Consider the following 16,971-nt stretch of genomic DNA (forward strand, 5'->3'; position numbering starts at 1 on the left):
GAGCACTGATGGGGACCAAGTATCTCCAGTCAAAAGATAGGAATGATAACCAGGCCCATTGCTGCCTCCTGCGGGACCGGGAATCTGAAAACAGGCTAGAGCCTTTGATTTGCATGGGACTCACCCGCAGTTCAATAGGGCCAAGAGTAGGGGAAGAATTGTAAGCCGCCCTGAGTCTTCGGAGAAGGGCGGGATATAAATGTAAACAAACAAACAAAAAAAGAATTCTGCCTTCACTTTATAGGTAGCTTGAGGCAATAAAAATGCATAATAGCAGTAGCACATAGACTTATATACCGCTTTACAGTGCTTTACAGCCCTCGCTAAGCAGTTTACAGAGTCAGCATATTTCCCCCAACAATCTGAGTCCTCAGAACAGAATAGAACAGAATAGAACAGAATAGAATAGAATAGAATAGAATAGAATAGAATAGAATAGAATAGAATAGAATAGAATAGAATAGAATTTTTTTATTGGCCAAGTGTGATTGGACACACAAGGAATTTGTCTTGGTGCATAGGCTCTCAGTGTACATAAAAGAAAAGATACCTTCATCAAAGTACAACATTTACAACACAAATGATGGTCAATATATCAATATAAATCATAAGGATTGCCAACAACAAAGTTACAGTCATAGAGTCATAAGTGGGAGGAGATGGGTGATGGGAACGATGAGAAGATTAATAGTAGTGCAGATTTAGTAAATAGTTTGACAGTGTTGAGGGAATTATTTGTTTAGCAGAGTGATGGCCTTCGGGAAAAAACTGTTCTTGTGTCTAGTTGTTCTGATGTGCAGTGCTCTATAGCATCGTTTTGAGGGTAGGAGTTGAAACAATTTATGTCCTGGATGTGAGGGATCTGTAAATAATACTCCTTCCTCCTCCTATTTTCCCCACAAACAATAATTCTGTGAGGTGGGTTGGACTTAGAAAGAACAACTGGCCCAAAGTCACCTAATTGGCTTTCATATCTAAGGTGAGACTAGAACTCCCAGTCTCCTGGTGATTGGCCCAAAGTCACCCAGCCGGCTTTCATGCCTAAAATGGGACTAGAACTCCCAGTCTCCTGGTGATTGGCCCAAAGTCACCCAGCCAGCTTTCATGCCTAAGGCAGGACTAGAATTTACCATCTCCTATTGATTGTCCCAAAATCATTAATGCCAAAGGCGGGACTAGAACTCACTGTTTCCTAATGATTGGCCCAAGGACCTCAGGTGGCTTAGACCAGTCCAACTCCTGCTCTGAAACATCATGATACATGCATCTACTTCCTAGCTAACATGACTGACAATCCATTATTCACTCTTGAATTGTCCAAATTTGACGGAAAGTCATGGAAATTTGGCCGTCTGCCTTTGTGGGAGATCCCAATTTCAGGGCGCTAACCCAGCCCTGTGATCTCCAGCTCTCCTTTGTGCATTGTGCTGCACATAAAAAAACAGCAGGAACTTCAATTGCACTGTTCCAGCCATTATCCCGACTTTTATGTCCGTGCCTCTCTTGATGTCAGCTCTACAAAGTAGTAATGATAACGACATTATCCATTCAGTTATGTCCAATTCTTTGGCAATTAGATAGGCCCCGTCTCTCCAGAACTCCAGATCTTGCCATGCTTCTTTGAGTTGCTCAATGATCTGGCTGGGGTCAGCTTTGATGGTGTCCAGTCACTGTGTTCTTTGATGGCCTGTTTTCCTTTCACTAGGTAGACCTCGACGTATGACCATAATTGAGCCCAAAATTTCTGTTGCTAAGTGAGACAGTTGTTAAGTGAATTTTGCCCTGTTTTACAACCTTCCTTGCCACAGTTTTTAAGTGCATCGCTGCAGTTAAATTAGTAACACGGTCATTAAGTGAACCTGATTTCCCCATTGACTTTGCATGTCAGAAGGTCACAAAAGGGGATCACTTGACCCTGGGACCCGGCAACCATCATAAATGTCAGCCAGCTGCCAAGCAGCTGAATTTTGATCATGTGACCCTGGGGATGCTGCAATGGTTATAAGTGTGAGAAACGGGCATAAGTCATTTTTTTCAGTGCTGTTGCAACTTTGAAAGGTCAGTAAAAAAAAATGTTGTAAGTCAAGGACTAACTGTACCATTAATTCTTCTAAGCACAATTCCTTTCTCCAATGGATTCCCCTGCATGACATGGCCAAAATAAGTGAAATGTGATTTTTCTCTACAAGATAAACAAGACTAAATGCCATACAGGTAGTCCCTGACTTACAAGCTGTTTCTTAGCTATTTTTCTGAAATTACAGACCCTGGAAAAGGGGGCTTACAATTCAAATTCAAAGATCCAGCGTTCGCATTCCTCGCCTCGTGCCCATAATTGCATGATCACATTTGGGCATTCTGCAACCAGCCCCTCTTTATACAGGAAGTTCTCAACTTACCAGCACCATCCCAACTGAACCCCAAATTTCTGTTGTTAAGTGAGACATTTGTTAAGTGATTTTTGCTCCCTTTCTTGCCAGAGTCGTTAAGTGAATCACTGCAGTTGTTAAGTCAAGAACAAGGGTGTTAAGTGAATCTGGATTCCACACTGACATTATATCACTAATTAATTTTTTTTTTCTGGAAACCAACATTTACTTCCAGTTTTTGGGGTGGGGAGGGGAAACACCCCATAGCCAATAATGGACTCACTTAACAACTGCCACGATCACTTTATGGCCACTGCATTCACTTAACAACTGCTGCAAACAAATTGTACAATTGGGTGTGTCCGTGTGATGACTCATTATATGACGATCACAAAATGGCCAAAACTGTGGTCTTAAATAAGATGAGTTGAGTTGAGGATTTCCTGTATAGGTCTCTCTTATTGTAACAGTTGAAAAAACAGAATTTTGGGAATCTGAATGTGTTTTTCCCTCCCTTTATCTTTGGTGAACCAGGAGGGGTCTGAGTTACTTTAGCGACCGGGGTTCAAGACCCTCTTATCTGAACATTGCCTTGATAGCAGCTGTATTTCCTATCCTTATTCCCTTTGCATTCCGTAAATCTACAGATCGAGTCACTACTGATGAGTCAGTGATTCTGAGCTTGGTTGTTCTTAAAGACATTTCATTACCCATATAAGTAACATCACCAATGCAAATAGGTGTGGAGTTTGCTTCCTGTTTACATACAGTGGTTTGCCCCACCAGTTTTGGTGGCGGTGCAATTTATCAGCCCTATTCTTAATGGATCAGCCCAATAAAAATTCCAATCGTTTATTGAACATCCGGATTTGCTGCTGCCTTCTTGTTTCAGGTAGAACCACAGGAAATATGTGCATTATGTTGCATGCCGATCTATTCAACACAGCGCCTGGTTATCCAAAATATTCCTATGCACCAGACGTGTTTCTGCTGCCAGCACTGTAGAAGGAATCTAAGGTGAGTCACAACATTTTAAAGTTGACATCATCATTAGCCAACTTTGGGGCGGGGGGTGAGAAATGATATAAGTACAGTAGTCCTCAAGTTACAACGGTAGTTGGGACTGGAATTTCCATTCCTAAGCATTGCAATTGTAGAGTTTGAGGTCATGTGACCATATCGGTTAGCAATAGCAATTCCAGCAGTCCTGGTTGTTGATTTAAACGCCAGGATTGTGCAAGTCATTAAAGGAGGACCTCACATGGGAAGAGGCAGGAATCCCAGCAACTGTGGTTGAGAGCTATGGGCAGGTGCTACTGAGTGCAGGCTTTTGGGGTGGTGAGAAAGTGGCATGAATTCAAACTTCCTGCTGGCTGCCCCATTGACTTTACTTGCCGGAAGTCTGCACAGAACATCAGAAATTGTGATTATGTGACCATGATTCACTGTGACGTTATAATTGCAAGCCAGGCGTTTGCAATCAATTCAAACGTGGGGATGCTACAGCTGATGGGGCCACTAGTAAGTTTCCTCATTCACCATCGCTGTAATTTTACATAGTGGCTGAATGTACAGTCACAACATGAGGACTGCTATCTAGAAGGTAGGAGACTGTGAGTTCTAGTCCTGCCTTAGCCATGTAAGCTGACTAAGGGACTTCGGGCCAGTCACCAAGAGATCTGAGTTCTAGCCCCACCTTAATCATGAAAACCACCATGGTGACTTTGACCCAATCACTAGCCGACTGTGAGTTCCAGTCCTGCCTTAGCCATGTACGCAGACTCTGGACCAATCACAAGCAGATTGCAAGTTATAATCCTGCTTTAGCCATGAAAACCAGCTGGATGACGTTGAGCCCAATTACCAGGAAGCTCTGGATTTTAGTCCTACTTTAGATATGGGTGACTTTGGGCCAGTCCCCCTCTCTCAGCCCAATTCACGAGGATAGAAAGGAACATGGGAAGAACGAGAGGAAAAGTATTACAGATGTTTACCACCTTGAATTATTTACAAAAAATAATAATAAAGCTGGGGTATGAATAAATAAATAAAACGATTGCTGACCTCACTGATATATGATTGGAGGGGGAACTGACCATGAAGTTGTTTGTCCATTTTTGGAAAATTTGAAAGAATTTCCTCAACTTCCTTCAAAGAGGTGGAGAGTCACGTTATGGTGTCAACTTTTTCAAATAGAAAGATCATGATCAGTGTCCATAGTAAAGTTGGGCTTGCAAAACTAACTATAGAATCAGGAGAGGGCAACTGGTTAACATTCAAGGCTAGTAAATCTTTCAGGGAGGTTTTTTTTTTTTCTTTTCATCAGCAGGTTGTCCCAAAGGTGCTTTTTCAAGAGGCAACTGGACTTTCTGATGTTTTTTTTTTAAAAGATGTTTCACTTCTTCATCCAAGAAGCTTCTTCAGTTCTGACTGGATGGTGGGGAATGGAAGGATTTACATTCCTTGCAGACAGCTGGTCATTTGCATTCTTTTATTTTTATTTATTTATTTCTACTTTTATTCATTCATTTGTTTATTTATTTGTCAAACACAACAATATATATAAGTATAAGCAGTGGTGGGATTCAAGTAATTTAACAACCGGTTCTCTGCCCTATTGATTTCTTCCAACAACCAGTTTGCCAAACTGCTCAGAAAGTTAACAACCGGTTCTCCCGAAGTGATGCGAACTGGCTGAGTCCCACCACTGAGTATAAGCATGAAATAAACCATACGAATTGGATACAGTCAAAGGGAACATTAGGACAGGGACGGTAGGCACGCTGGTGCTCTTATGCACACCCCTTACAGACCTCTTAGGAATGGGTGAGGTCATAGTAGATAGTCTTTGGTTAAAGCTTTGAGGAATTTGGGAAGAGACCACAGAATTAGGTAGTGCATTCCAGGCATTAACAATTCTGTTACTGAAGTCATATTTTCTGCAATCGAGTTGGAGCGGTTCACTTTAAGTTTGTATCTATTGCGTGTTCCTGTATTGTTGTGGTTGGAGCTGAAGTAGTCATTGACAGGTAGGACATGGTAGCAGATGATTTTATGAGCGATGCTCAGGTCATACCGAAGGCGGCGTAGTTCTAAATTTTATAAACCCAGGATTTCAAGTCTGGTGGCATAAGGTATTTTGTTGTGAGCGGAGGAGTGGAGGACTCCTCTTGTGAAATATTTCTGGACGTGCTCAATTGTATTAATGTCCGATATGCAGTGAGGGTTCCAGACAGATGAGCTGTACTCGAGAATTGGCCTAGCAAATGTTTTGTATGCTCGCGTTATATTTTATTATATAATAAATATTATATTTATTAAATAAAAATAAATATTATATTAAAAATAAATATTATTTATTATATGGTTATGGTTTTAGCGAGTCATTGAGGCTACCTGGAGGTTTACCTGTGTCCTCAGAGTCACCTGAGTGGTGCAAATGGGGGTGGAGTCTTTTTTGGTACTGTTGAAAGGATCTGTGTTGTCCATTGGAGACAGATGATGTCGTATCCCTCTCCCTCTGTTGAGAGGGTGCAGTTCAGTTTTGACATAGATGGCCTCTTTTCACCCTTCTTTCAAACCAGCAGTCCTCTCTCTCCATTCTCAATCAGAGCCGAAGATGCTTCTTGGATAAGAAGCGAAACATCTTCAAAGAAAAAAAACCAGAAAGTCCAGTTGCCTCTTGAAAAGGCACTTTTGGGACAACCATGACCTGGATGATGGAGAATCTCCATTGACATTTATCCACAAGTGTTTAGATTATTGGTTTTGTCTCCAAGAAACACAGGGCGTTATTGATAAAGTAAATGTCTATGAAAATTCGCAGTCATCCAGGACAGGACATAGTGATATCAAAAGTGGGTTTTATTTTTGAAATGGCAATTTCTTCCTTAAAAAAATCACATTGGTTGCCTTTCCAAAAAAAAAGCAACCTTTGATATTGATAAAGTACTTAATCCTTGTCTGCTCATCCTCACTTAAAGGTAAAGGTTCCCCTCGCACATATGTGCTAGTCGTTCCCGACTCTAGGGGGCGGTGCTCATCTCCGTTTCAAAGCCGAAGAGCCAGCACTGTCCGTAGACGTCTCCGTGGTCATGTGGCCAGCATGACTAAATGCCAAAGGCGCACGGAATGCTGTTACCTTCCCACCAAAAGTGGTCCCTATTTTTCTACTTGCATTTTTTACGTGCTTTCGAACTGCTAGGTTGGCAGAAGCTGGGACAAGTAACAGGAGCTCACTCCATTACACAGCAGCACTAGGGATTCGAACCGCTGAACTGCCGACCTTTTGATCGACAAGCTCAGCGTCTTAGCCCCTGAGCCACTGCGTCCCTTTCATCCTCACCTAGTGAACTGCATATTATTATTCTTGCTGTGGTATTCTTGTTTCAAATGATGGTATTTAAGCTGTCAAAATAATAGAAATAATCATGTATCTCCATGTGTTTTTTTGCAGCTTGCTCAACTATTCAGTCTTCCAAGGAGCTTTCTATTGCAAAGTTTGTTCCAAGCTGCTTGCTGAAGTTATAGGAAAAAGAACTCCCAACACCACCCTCAGCCCAAACCATCAGCAACTCCTGCTGAAAGGCACTCAGCCAAATCCAAGACAAGAATCTAAAACTAAGAGTGGACCCACTGGAAGGATTTTGGCCCGAGAGAAAATGCCACAGAGACCTTCCAATTTACACCTCCAGGATAACCAGAGCACTGTGACCTCACAAGACAAGTTAAAAACCATCTGCTCGCCTTTAAAGAAAGGTGCTAAAAATTACATCTGCAGAAAACATGAGCGATGTGGAACAAAGGAAACACAGCCACAAGATTTGCCAATAGTTCTGCAAAGGTCAGATAGGAGTTGTCACAAGACCTGGGTGGATAATTCAACATCAGAAAGTTTTGGGGAACAGAAGAAGAGCCAACTTCCAAGAGTCATTGGCCCAAAATGTGGAGACCAAGTTTTGCATTGGATTAAAAAAATATATGGAAGTCAAGAACAGGAAGCATTGGAAAGCAGACAATTGTTTGGGGATGAAAGAATTGTAGGCATTCAAGTAGGAACAAAAATAGGATCCAGAATATTAGAAAAGGCCAGGAGATTCCAATCGAACACATCTGAAGTTGAAAGAAGCACTTCCAAGGTCACGCCTTTATCGCTAAACCTTCAAAGGTCTTCCCTTGGTGGTCCATTTCTATCTTCTGAAGGAGCACTTAGACATACCACAGTAACACCTGCAGCTGCAACACTGTGTGCTCCTCAACTTGCAAAAAATCATTCCCAGGGAAAGAAACCTGGTGAAGATTCCTCCTGGAAGATCACATCTGATGGAAAGAATCCAAGGCAGGTGGCCATACCTCTTCCTAAAGGCAGGACAATGTTACCAGCTTTGGTGCCACCACTGGAGCAGAGATCAAAGAAGAAACTCCAAAAAACCAGCCAGGAAAATACACTGGACATGCTAGAAACTAAAGATGTAGATGAACCAAATTATAACACCATGGTGGCACCATTGAAAAATACGGAAACCTCCCAATCTATGCCTGAAGGTTTGGTATCTTCTCCTGGGCATGAAGAAAAGAAAAACGATCAAACAGAACATTGCGAGAAGCCCTGCCTAAAAACTAATCAGAAACCAAAGGCATCTTGGATGAGCAGGAATGAGTTCCTTGGAGAAGTGACTGAAATATTGCCACCTGAAGAGCGACCAAGTATGGACTATCAACTCTCTCCTGAAACCCTCCCTTTAAATGAAGAAGATAAAAAGAATGAAATGAGCCCAAGAGGAATTTCAGACAAGTTTGTGACTCTAACATGCTTTTCAGTGTCTCTGGACACTGAAGCTATAGGTAGAACCAGTTCTTCAGCCACTGATGGGAACATAGAAGATGGCAGCTCATTATCCAATTCACAAGCAGATGATGTTGAAAATGGGGAAGTTCTATCAAGAAACAGCCTACAAGAACACGCCACTTTGACCCGCAACACAGAACCTGAAATCAAAAACACAAACGAAAAGCTACAAGCAAAAGCCAGCAGTGGACCTAACCTAGAACTTCCATTCCAAGAAGACACCTCTAGAGATATCAGTCTTCTGTCTTCTGCCAAAGATCCAGAAATACTTCCCTCCTGTGAAGTCCCACATTTGATAGAAAAACAGGAGACAGGACATGTAACTATGGAAATCAAAGCTGAACATGAAAGTGTCCCAGCTATAAAGACAAGTCAAGATATTATAGCAAAGTCTTCCAGAAAACAACTGTTAAAAAAAAACAACGACCCTTTTGCTCAGTTTTTTGCATCCAAAACACAAAGAAGTATTCCCAGCCAAAAGCCAATTTCAGGAACCAAGAAAACACCCAAGGCTCAGTCTGCTCTGCTCACACTCTTTGGACATTCAGTGAATAAAGACAAGAGTCAAAAGGAATGGCCAAGAAAAGATTTAGGAGAACTTTCAGGAAAAGTAAATTTACAATCTACACATTTCTCAAGCCTATCAAAACCCGATTTTCCCAAGAAAGACAAGAACTCTGGAGTAGTTCTCCAGACAAGGAATTCAGAGGCAGGCCCACAAGTATCAGAGGTGACACATAGAATTGGCTCAAAAGGAAATCAAAGCAGGAATTCTCCACCCTTGGACAGTTTGACAGTTTCTTTGGAGTTGGGAAGAGAGATTTCAAGCCCCACAAGAATGCAGTCTAGATCAAAGTGCCTTGATGTTCCCAGGCAATCAAATACAAAACACGCAGCTGAGGAACCTGAAAAATCATTGCCACTAACTAGTTCTCAGAGTTGTGAGATATCTACAGAGAACATGTCACAATGTTCTGCAAATACTTCAGTGGAGACAAGTGTTTCTTGCAGAAATATCCTTTCTGAGCAGGAATTGGACAATGTGAATAGTCAGGATTTAGAGCTAAAGGCAAGAAATGTTTCATTATTAGATCCTTTGGCAAAAGGTGAAACCCAGGCATTAGATGAGGAAAATTGGGTCCCTGATAGGCTTTCAACTTTTAAGGGGACGGAAGTATCAGCAAGGACGGAAGAAGAGAATGTAGAATCCTCACCTGGATCAGATACAGGACTTGTACCCATGATAGGTCATTTTTGCTCAGGGTCTTCAGAAAACTTTCTGGGGCTCAGCCATCCACAATTTACAGAGTTGGAGCCAAATATGATGATCAAAGAGAACAGTCAGCTTCCAGAAAGTGGAAATTTCCAGGCACTGGAGTCTAATTCAGATCATCCTTTTGAACTAACTCTGCACGTTGAACAAACCACAAATGAGAATTACTCCATTAAAGAGGACCACTTCCACCCAGTGCTTATTCCATCTCAATCCATGCCCGAGCTCCTTCGAGACACCCTCCAGAGCAAGGCTACAGGAAGATCAGCTGAAGTTACAAGTCCACCAGAGGACCAAATATAAGTGTCGGAGAGTAGATATCTACAAGAACAATTGCTATAACCTTTGAAACCTGGTGCCTATAGAGGCTTACTGGGTTTAAAAACAACTGCAATTAAATCTAAACCAAACTGATGGAAAACCACTCTGTAGACACCCAAACACAGGTATAACTATTCGATTAGTGCCGTTCTAAGTTACAACAGCACTAAAAAAAAGGTGACTCATGACTGATCCTCACATTTACGACGCCATGATCACATGATCAAAAGTTGGACACTGAACAACTAGCTTGTGTTTTCCGATGATAGCAGTGTGCCAGAGTTATGTGATCTTCCATTGGTGATCTTCCGATCCAGTTTCCAACAGTCAATGGATGAGGCAAGATTTGTTTAATAATCACATGATTCACTTAACAACTCCAGTGATTTGCTTAACAACCATGGCAAAAAAAAAATGAAAAATCTAACGCAATTAACTTAATAACCCCTTCTTTAGGGGGGTGGGGGGAAACTTGGTCACAGTTGCAGTTGCAAATAGAGAACCATAAATTTTTATCAGAACTTTCTTCCTGCAATCATAAGAGAGCTTAGATTGGATGCAATTATTTCTATTGCAGTTGTCTCTCTTGTGGCTTACGGCTCAATGCTGAACCCAACAGAAATCAAACCAAGGTAACTGAAGAAATACAGGTAGCTCTTGACTTTGGCCCACAATTGAATCTGTTGCTAAGAGAGGTCGCCACAATGTAAAAAAAAAAGTGGAGACTCTAGAAAGAGTGCAGAGAAGAGCAACAAAGATGATTAGGGGACTGGAGGCTAAAACATAAGAAGAACGGCTGCAGGAACTGGGTATGTCTAGTTTAATGAAAAGAAGGACTAGGGGAGACATGATAGCAGCCTTCCGATATCTCAGGGGCTGCCACAAAGAAGAGGGAGTCAAGCTATTCTCCAAAGCACCTGAAGGCAGGACAAGAAGCAATGGGTGGAAACTAATCAAAGAGAGAACTTAGAACTAAGGAGAAATTTCCTGACAGAACAATTAATCAGTGGAACAACTTGCCTCCAGAAGTTGTGAATGCTCCAACACTGGAAGTTTTTAAGAAGAGGTTGGATAACCATTTGTCTGAAGTGGTGTAGGCACGAAGTAGGGGGTTGGACTAGAAGATCTCCAAGGCCCCTGGCAACTCTGTTATCCTAAAAAAAAAAGATAGTTGTTAATGAGTTTTGCCGCATGTTACGACCTTTTTTGTCACAGTTATTAACCACTGCAGTTGTAGAGTTAGTAACTCGGTTATTAAGTGAATCTGGCTTCCCTATTAACTTTGCTTGTTAGAAGGTTACAAAAAGGGATCACATGACCCTGGGACACTTCAACCGTCATAAATATGAACCTGTTGGCATGTGTCCAAATTTTGATCCCATGACCATGGTACATGGTGCAATGGTCATTGAGTCATAAACTTGCAGTCCGAGATAAAATCCATTGAATTAAATGAGGTAGTTGTAGTAAGTGGGGGGGGGACTCCAAGAGAGACCCACATTACTTAGCTAGGAGATGTGGATCAGACTTCAGCTAGTCCTCAACTTATGACCACAATTGGGACCAGAAAATTCATCGTTAAGCAACATGGTTCTTAAGCAAGGCATCAATATCTGATTTTATAAACTTTTTTGCCATGGTCATAGCGGGTCATCACAATTTGCGACTTTTGCAAGACATGTCATGTAATTGTGATTTGCCAGCTTCCCCCTTGACTTTTGAGCCCAAAATTTCTGTTACTAAGTGAGACATGTGTTAAGTGAGTTTTGCCCTGTTTTTACTTTCTTTCTTGTCACAGTTGCTAAGCGAATCAGTGCAGTTTTTAAGTAAGTCACACGGTTGTTAAGTGTTTCTGGCTTCTCCATTGAGTGCAGAGAAGAGCAATCAGGATGATGAGGGGACTGGAGTCTAAAACATGCGATGAACAGTTGCAGGAATTGGGCTTCGCTAGTCTAGTGAAGAAAAGGACCAGAGGAGACAGGATAGCAGGGTTCCAATACTTGAGGGGCTGCCACATAGAGGAAGCGTTCAAGCTGTTTTCCAAGGCCCCTGAAGGCCAGACAAGGAATAATGGATGGAAACTGACCAAGGAGAGATTCAACCTGAAAAATAAAGAGAAATTTCCTGACAGCGAGAACAATCAACCAACGGAACAGAAAATTGCCTTCAGAAGTCGTGGGAGCTTCATCACTGGAAGCTTTCAAGAAGGGACTGGACTGCCATCTGTCAGGAATGGTGTAGGGCAGGGGTCTGGAAACTTGGCTCTTTTAAGACTTGTGGACTTCAACTCCCAGAGTTCCTCAGCCAGCAGAGCTAGCTTGAAGTCAGCTTCAAGTCTTGAAGTTGAAGTCCACAAGTCTTAAAAGAGCCAAATTTGCAGACCCCTGGTGTAGGGTCTTCTGCTTGGGTGGGAGGTTGGACTAGATAACCTATAAAGTTAAATTGACTTTGCTTGGCAGAAGACTGCAAAAGGAGATCACATGACCCTGGGACACTGCAACCATCACAAATACGAGTCCGTGGCCAAACATCTGAATTCTGATCATGTGACCATGGGGATGTTGCAGTGGGAAAAACGGTCATCCAACGCTATAGAAACTTTGAATAGTCATTAAACGAACTGTTGTAAGTCAAGGGTTACCTATACTTGACATAACTTTGAACTGTCATTAAACAAGTTGTCAGGGTTCCAAGGAACACCCCCAGATATGTGGCCATATATCCAGGACTACCTATATATTTTAATCCTCCAGTCCTCACTTGGGCCTAGTGGCATGATAGGTGGTGACATTAAACAAGAACTAGTCTAACTACCTCTCTCTTAAAACCTCACTTGTGTTATCCACATTCCTTCTTAGCCCATAAAAAAACCTGAAAAAGATTGAAAATAGCATCCACTTTTATTTAGACTACTGCCCAACTGCAGGTTGTTTCATCCATTTCAGTTGTTTTTCCTCTTTATAGGGTAGGGAAAAAACCCTGAACTGTCATTATTCTGAAGAAAGGAAATTGCTTTTACTAACCCCAGGAAATCACACCACCATTCAATTTCCTCCTTTTTCCCTGGGCATAAAATAAAAATGAAAAGGGGGTCAATTAAAATGAAGAAAATGATTGTATGCTGAGAAACTAGGAACAATATGTTCTCCCATCTTGCCTTAATAGACACAGGAAAAAAAAGAGAATACCTGGGACATAATTCTACACACATGAAGGATGCAGAGATAATATTTTCTATCTCTCCAGTATCCTTTGGGGAGATGCCGTCGGGGCTGTATACAGTTATTTTTCCTTTACAGCTAGTCCTCCACTTACAACAGTTCATTCAGTGACTATTCAAAGTTATGACCGCACGGAAAAAAAGTGACTTATGACCCCTTTTCACACTCATGGCAGTTGCAGCATCCTCAGCAGAGGTGGGTTTCAGCAGGTTCTGACCAGTTCTGACGAACCGGTAGCGGAAATTTTGAGTAGTTCGGAGAACCGGTAGTAAAAATTCTGACTGGCCCCGTCCCCCCATCTATTCTCTGCCTCCCGAGTCCCAGCTAATTGGGGGAAATGGAGATTTTGCAGTATTCTCCCCTGGAGTGGGGTGGGAATGGAGATTTTAGAGTATCCTTCCCCTGCCACGCCCACCAAGCCACGCCCACCAAGCCACGCCCACAGAACCGATAGTAAAGAATTTTGAAACCCACCACTGATCCTCAGGGTCCCATGATCAAAATTCACACGCTTGGCCACTGAAATATAACGGGGTCATGGGATCCCCTTTTTCGATGTGATTTTCTGACAAGCAAAGTCGATGGGGAAGCCAAATTCACTTCACAGCTGTGTTGACTAACTGAACAACTGCACTGAATTCACTCAGGGATGGGCTTCAAAAATTTAAGCAAGGGGGTTTCTGCCTGGTTGCTGGGTGGGCGTGGCCATGATGGGCATGGCCTACTCAGTCTCCTGCACCACAGCAGAGATGGTCTTTTTGCCCTCCCTGGGCTCCAAAGCCAAGCTCCGGAGGCCCTCTGGAGACCAGAAACGGGCCATTTCTGGCCTTCCTGAACTTCCGGTAGGCCCGTTTTTCGCCCTCCCCGAGCCTCCACATGTGCCCTGGACTTACTAGCATCCGCGTGGGGACTCCAGGGAGGGGCGGGGCGGGAGGGGCCATCTAGGAGTGGGATTTGGGGGTTCTTCTAACCGCACATAATCTTAGCTAGAGGTTCTCCCGAACCCCACAGCAGCCCCAACACCTGGATTCACTTAACAATTGTGGCAAGAAATGGGTCAAAATTCATTTAACAGCTGTCTCAGTTAGCAACAGAAATGTTGGGGCTCAACTGTGGCTGTAAGTCGAATTTGAATCCTGGAAGACAGACAAGATTTTCCATCGTTAAGTTGATGGGTTAAAAAGTGCTGGCCCAAATAGCATATGTCGCACCTGTGCTATTTCTCTCCAGGAAACAATGCATGGCTATTTGGAAGAAGTTCCCACTAAGGGATTTTAATATTGATTTTATTGCTTTCTTCTTTTTTAATTGTTACTTTCCTTTTCCCCCTCTTTCTCTGAATTTTTCCCCTTCCTCCCCTTTTCTTCCTTTTCCACTGCTTTTGATTTTTAATCATAATCACAAAATAACCATATATCAAAATATTATGGTTAGTGTTTTATAGAGATTGCTGGTGATTTCTTATGATGAATGGATGAACCGAGTTTTGTAAATTTAACAAATACAAATCAGGAAAGGGTAGAACTTCAAATGTTATCATACTTGCAAATGCTTTGGTCATTTAGTGATGTGTAATCTTTTATCCGCAGTGTTCCTTTCATCTTCTTCATTTACATAAGTTTTTATTCTCTTTATTTCAATGCTTTAATAAAGGAATTATTATAAAAAAAATCTCCCCCTGGTATTGGTTTTAAAGAAGAATCAGCGTCTCTTTTTTTTTTTTTAATTGAAAAATTTTTACAAAACCAAATAAATTTTCCCCTCCCATCCCCCTTTCCCCCTCCCTCCAGAACCCCCCTGACTTCCCCCCCCCCGACTTACCCCCGACTCCTCCCCGACTTCCCGGAGCAAACACAAGGTATAGTTCAATAAACAAACATTCATACATTAAATTTTTGGAATCTAACACAATTATAATCCTTCTCTTTCACATAACCTGACTTCTTCCATTAAAATCAAAAACAACATCCTTCTTTCAAAGGCAATCTGAAATCTCTTAATCTGATATCTATTTTGAATATAGTCAATCCAATTCTTCCATTCATTTAGATATTTTTCTTGAGTACTGTCTTTCAAGAAGGCTGAGATTTTAGCCATTCAACCAAATTAGAAACTTTCAATATCCATTCTTCAATTGTGGGTACTTCTTTTTTTCCTCAGTATTGTCCAATCAACAGTCTTGCTGCTGTTATTAAATTCAAAATCAATTTAGTCTCATTCACTGTACAATCTGTTATCATTCCCAAAAAAAAAAAAAAATTGTGGCAGGAACTTTATCTTCTTCTTCAAAACATTCTGCATAATCCATTGTAATCCATAATCCATAATCCATAATCCTCCCATTGTTTCACCTGTAGCTTCTTCCTGTGTCTTCACTTCTGTGCTTTTTTTCAATCCTAGCAGGAGTGTCTGTAGGGATAGAGTCAAAAAACTCAAAACGGAAGCATGAATTCAAATCCTGCCTTTGGGGTGGGAAGGAAAAGTTTCATAATTGTGGTTACCATCTTGACTTTTTTGACCCTATCCTTGTAAAACCCTAGAAAGGAAAATGGAAAGAGATAAAAATAACTCCTTTAGGAATTCCAGCATTATTCTGTTACTAAATGAATTATTTATAATATTTATAATAATTTATAATATTTATTATTTTGACTCCAGAGGATGGTAGGGGACAGGAAGGCCTGGAGGAACGTTGTCCATGGGGTCGCGATGGGTCGGACACGACTTCGCAATTAATAACAACAAAATGAATGAGTTCACTTAGTGGCCAAAGTTACAATGGCACTGAGAACAGTGACTGACATTTTTCACACTTAACGACCGCTGCGGCACCCTCGTTATCATGTGATCAAAATTCAGGTGCTTGGCGACTGACTCATATTTATGACCGTTGCATATCCTGAAGATCATGTGATTCCATTTTGCAACCTTCTACAAGCAAAGTCAACGGTGGAAACCAGATTCACTTAACAACTTAACAGCTGCAGTGGTTCACTTACCAACTGTTGCAGGAAAGGTTGTAAAGCAGGGCAAAACTGACAACAAATGTTTCACTTAGCAACATAAATGTTGGGCTCAGTTGTGGTCATAATTCAAGGACTACCTATATTCTGTTGCTCAGCGTCCTCCTCTAACTGCCATATCTGATCTCTGATTGAATTTCCCCAAACATCCATCGTTTGCACCAGCCCGTTTGCTGCAAATTGCAAGTTTCCTCCTCCGGCTTCACACGTATTGTGTTGCCGTCTGCACTGTGCAAAATTAACTTCAGAAACGGCCAACGAGCTCCTCTTTCTCCCCACTATTTCCAAAAGCTTACTCCTTCTTGCAGGCTGTTTTATTGTTATTATTATTTTGCAGCTGGAATGCTGCTCTTTTAATTTGACAGCCATCTTCAAGGTCTCTATGGGACACTCTACCAGGCCACATTTTCCCTAGACCCAGGGTTGGGGCTGCTGGGGGTTCGCAGGAGTTCAGGAGAACCTCCAGCTAAGATTCTGTGCAGTTCGGAAAACCCCCAAATCCCACTCCTGGCTGGTCCAGCCGACCCCTCTCAGGAGTCCCCATGAGGCTCCGTGGGCAGAGGCTTGGGGAGGGTGAAAAACGGGCCTACCGGAACTTCAGGAAACGGGCCCGTTTCCGAGCTCCCCAGGGCCTATGGAGCCTGGGGAGTCTGTTTTCACCCTCCTAGAGGCTCGAGGAAAGCCTCCGGAGCCCAGGAAGGGAAAAAACACCCCCTTTGCCATAGTGCCACGTCCACCATGGCCACACCCTCGAGGACTACCTGTCGAGGACTACCTGTGCAAGACTGTCTAGTTCAGGGGTCTCCAACCTTGGCAACTTTAAGACTTGTGGACTTCAGCAAAGCTAGCTGAGGAACTCTGGGAGTTGAAGTCCACATGTCTTAAAGTTGCTAAGGTTGGAGACCCTGGGTCTAGT

The 16,971-nt window shown here is 42.2% G+C and overlaps 1 protein-coding gene across 1 annotated transcript; it reads left to right on the plus strand.

Moving 5' to 3' along the window:
* The first annotated feature begins 805 nt into the window (after window positions 1-805).
* On the plus strand, window positions 806-14,621 carry LOC131198709 (uncharacterized). Its single transcript, XM_058183640.1, has 2 exons — window positions 806-3,386; window positions 6,826-14,621. Exons 1-2 carry the CDS (start codon window positions 3,295-3,297, stop codon window positions 9,791-9,793), a joined length of 3,060 nt encoding a protein of 1,019 aa, XP_058039623.1. The 5' UTR covers window positions 806-3,294; the 3' UTR covers window positions 9,794-14,621.
* The last annotated feature ends 2,350 nt before the right edge of the window (window positions 14,622-16,971 follow it).

Source organism: Ahaetulla prasina, chromosome 4 (assembly GCF_028640845.1).
Source record: "Ahaetulla prasina isolate Xishuangbanna chromosome 4, ASM2864084v1, whole genome shotgun sequence".
NCBI classification, from domain to species: domain Eukaryota; kingdom Metazoa; phylum Chordata; class Lepidosauria; order Squamata; family Colubridae; genus Ahaetulla; species Ahaetulla prasina.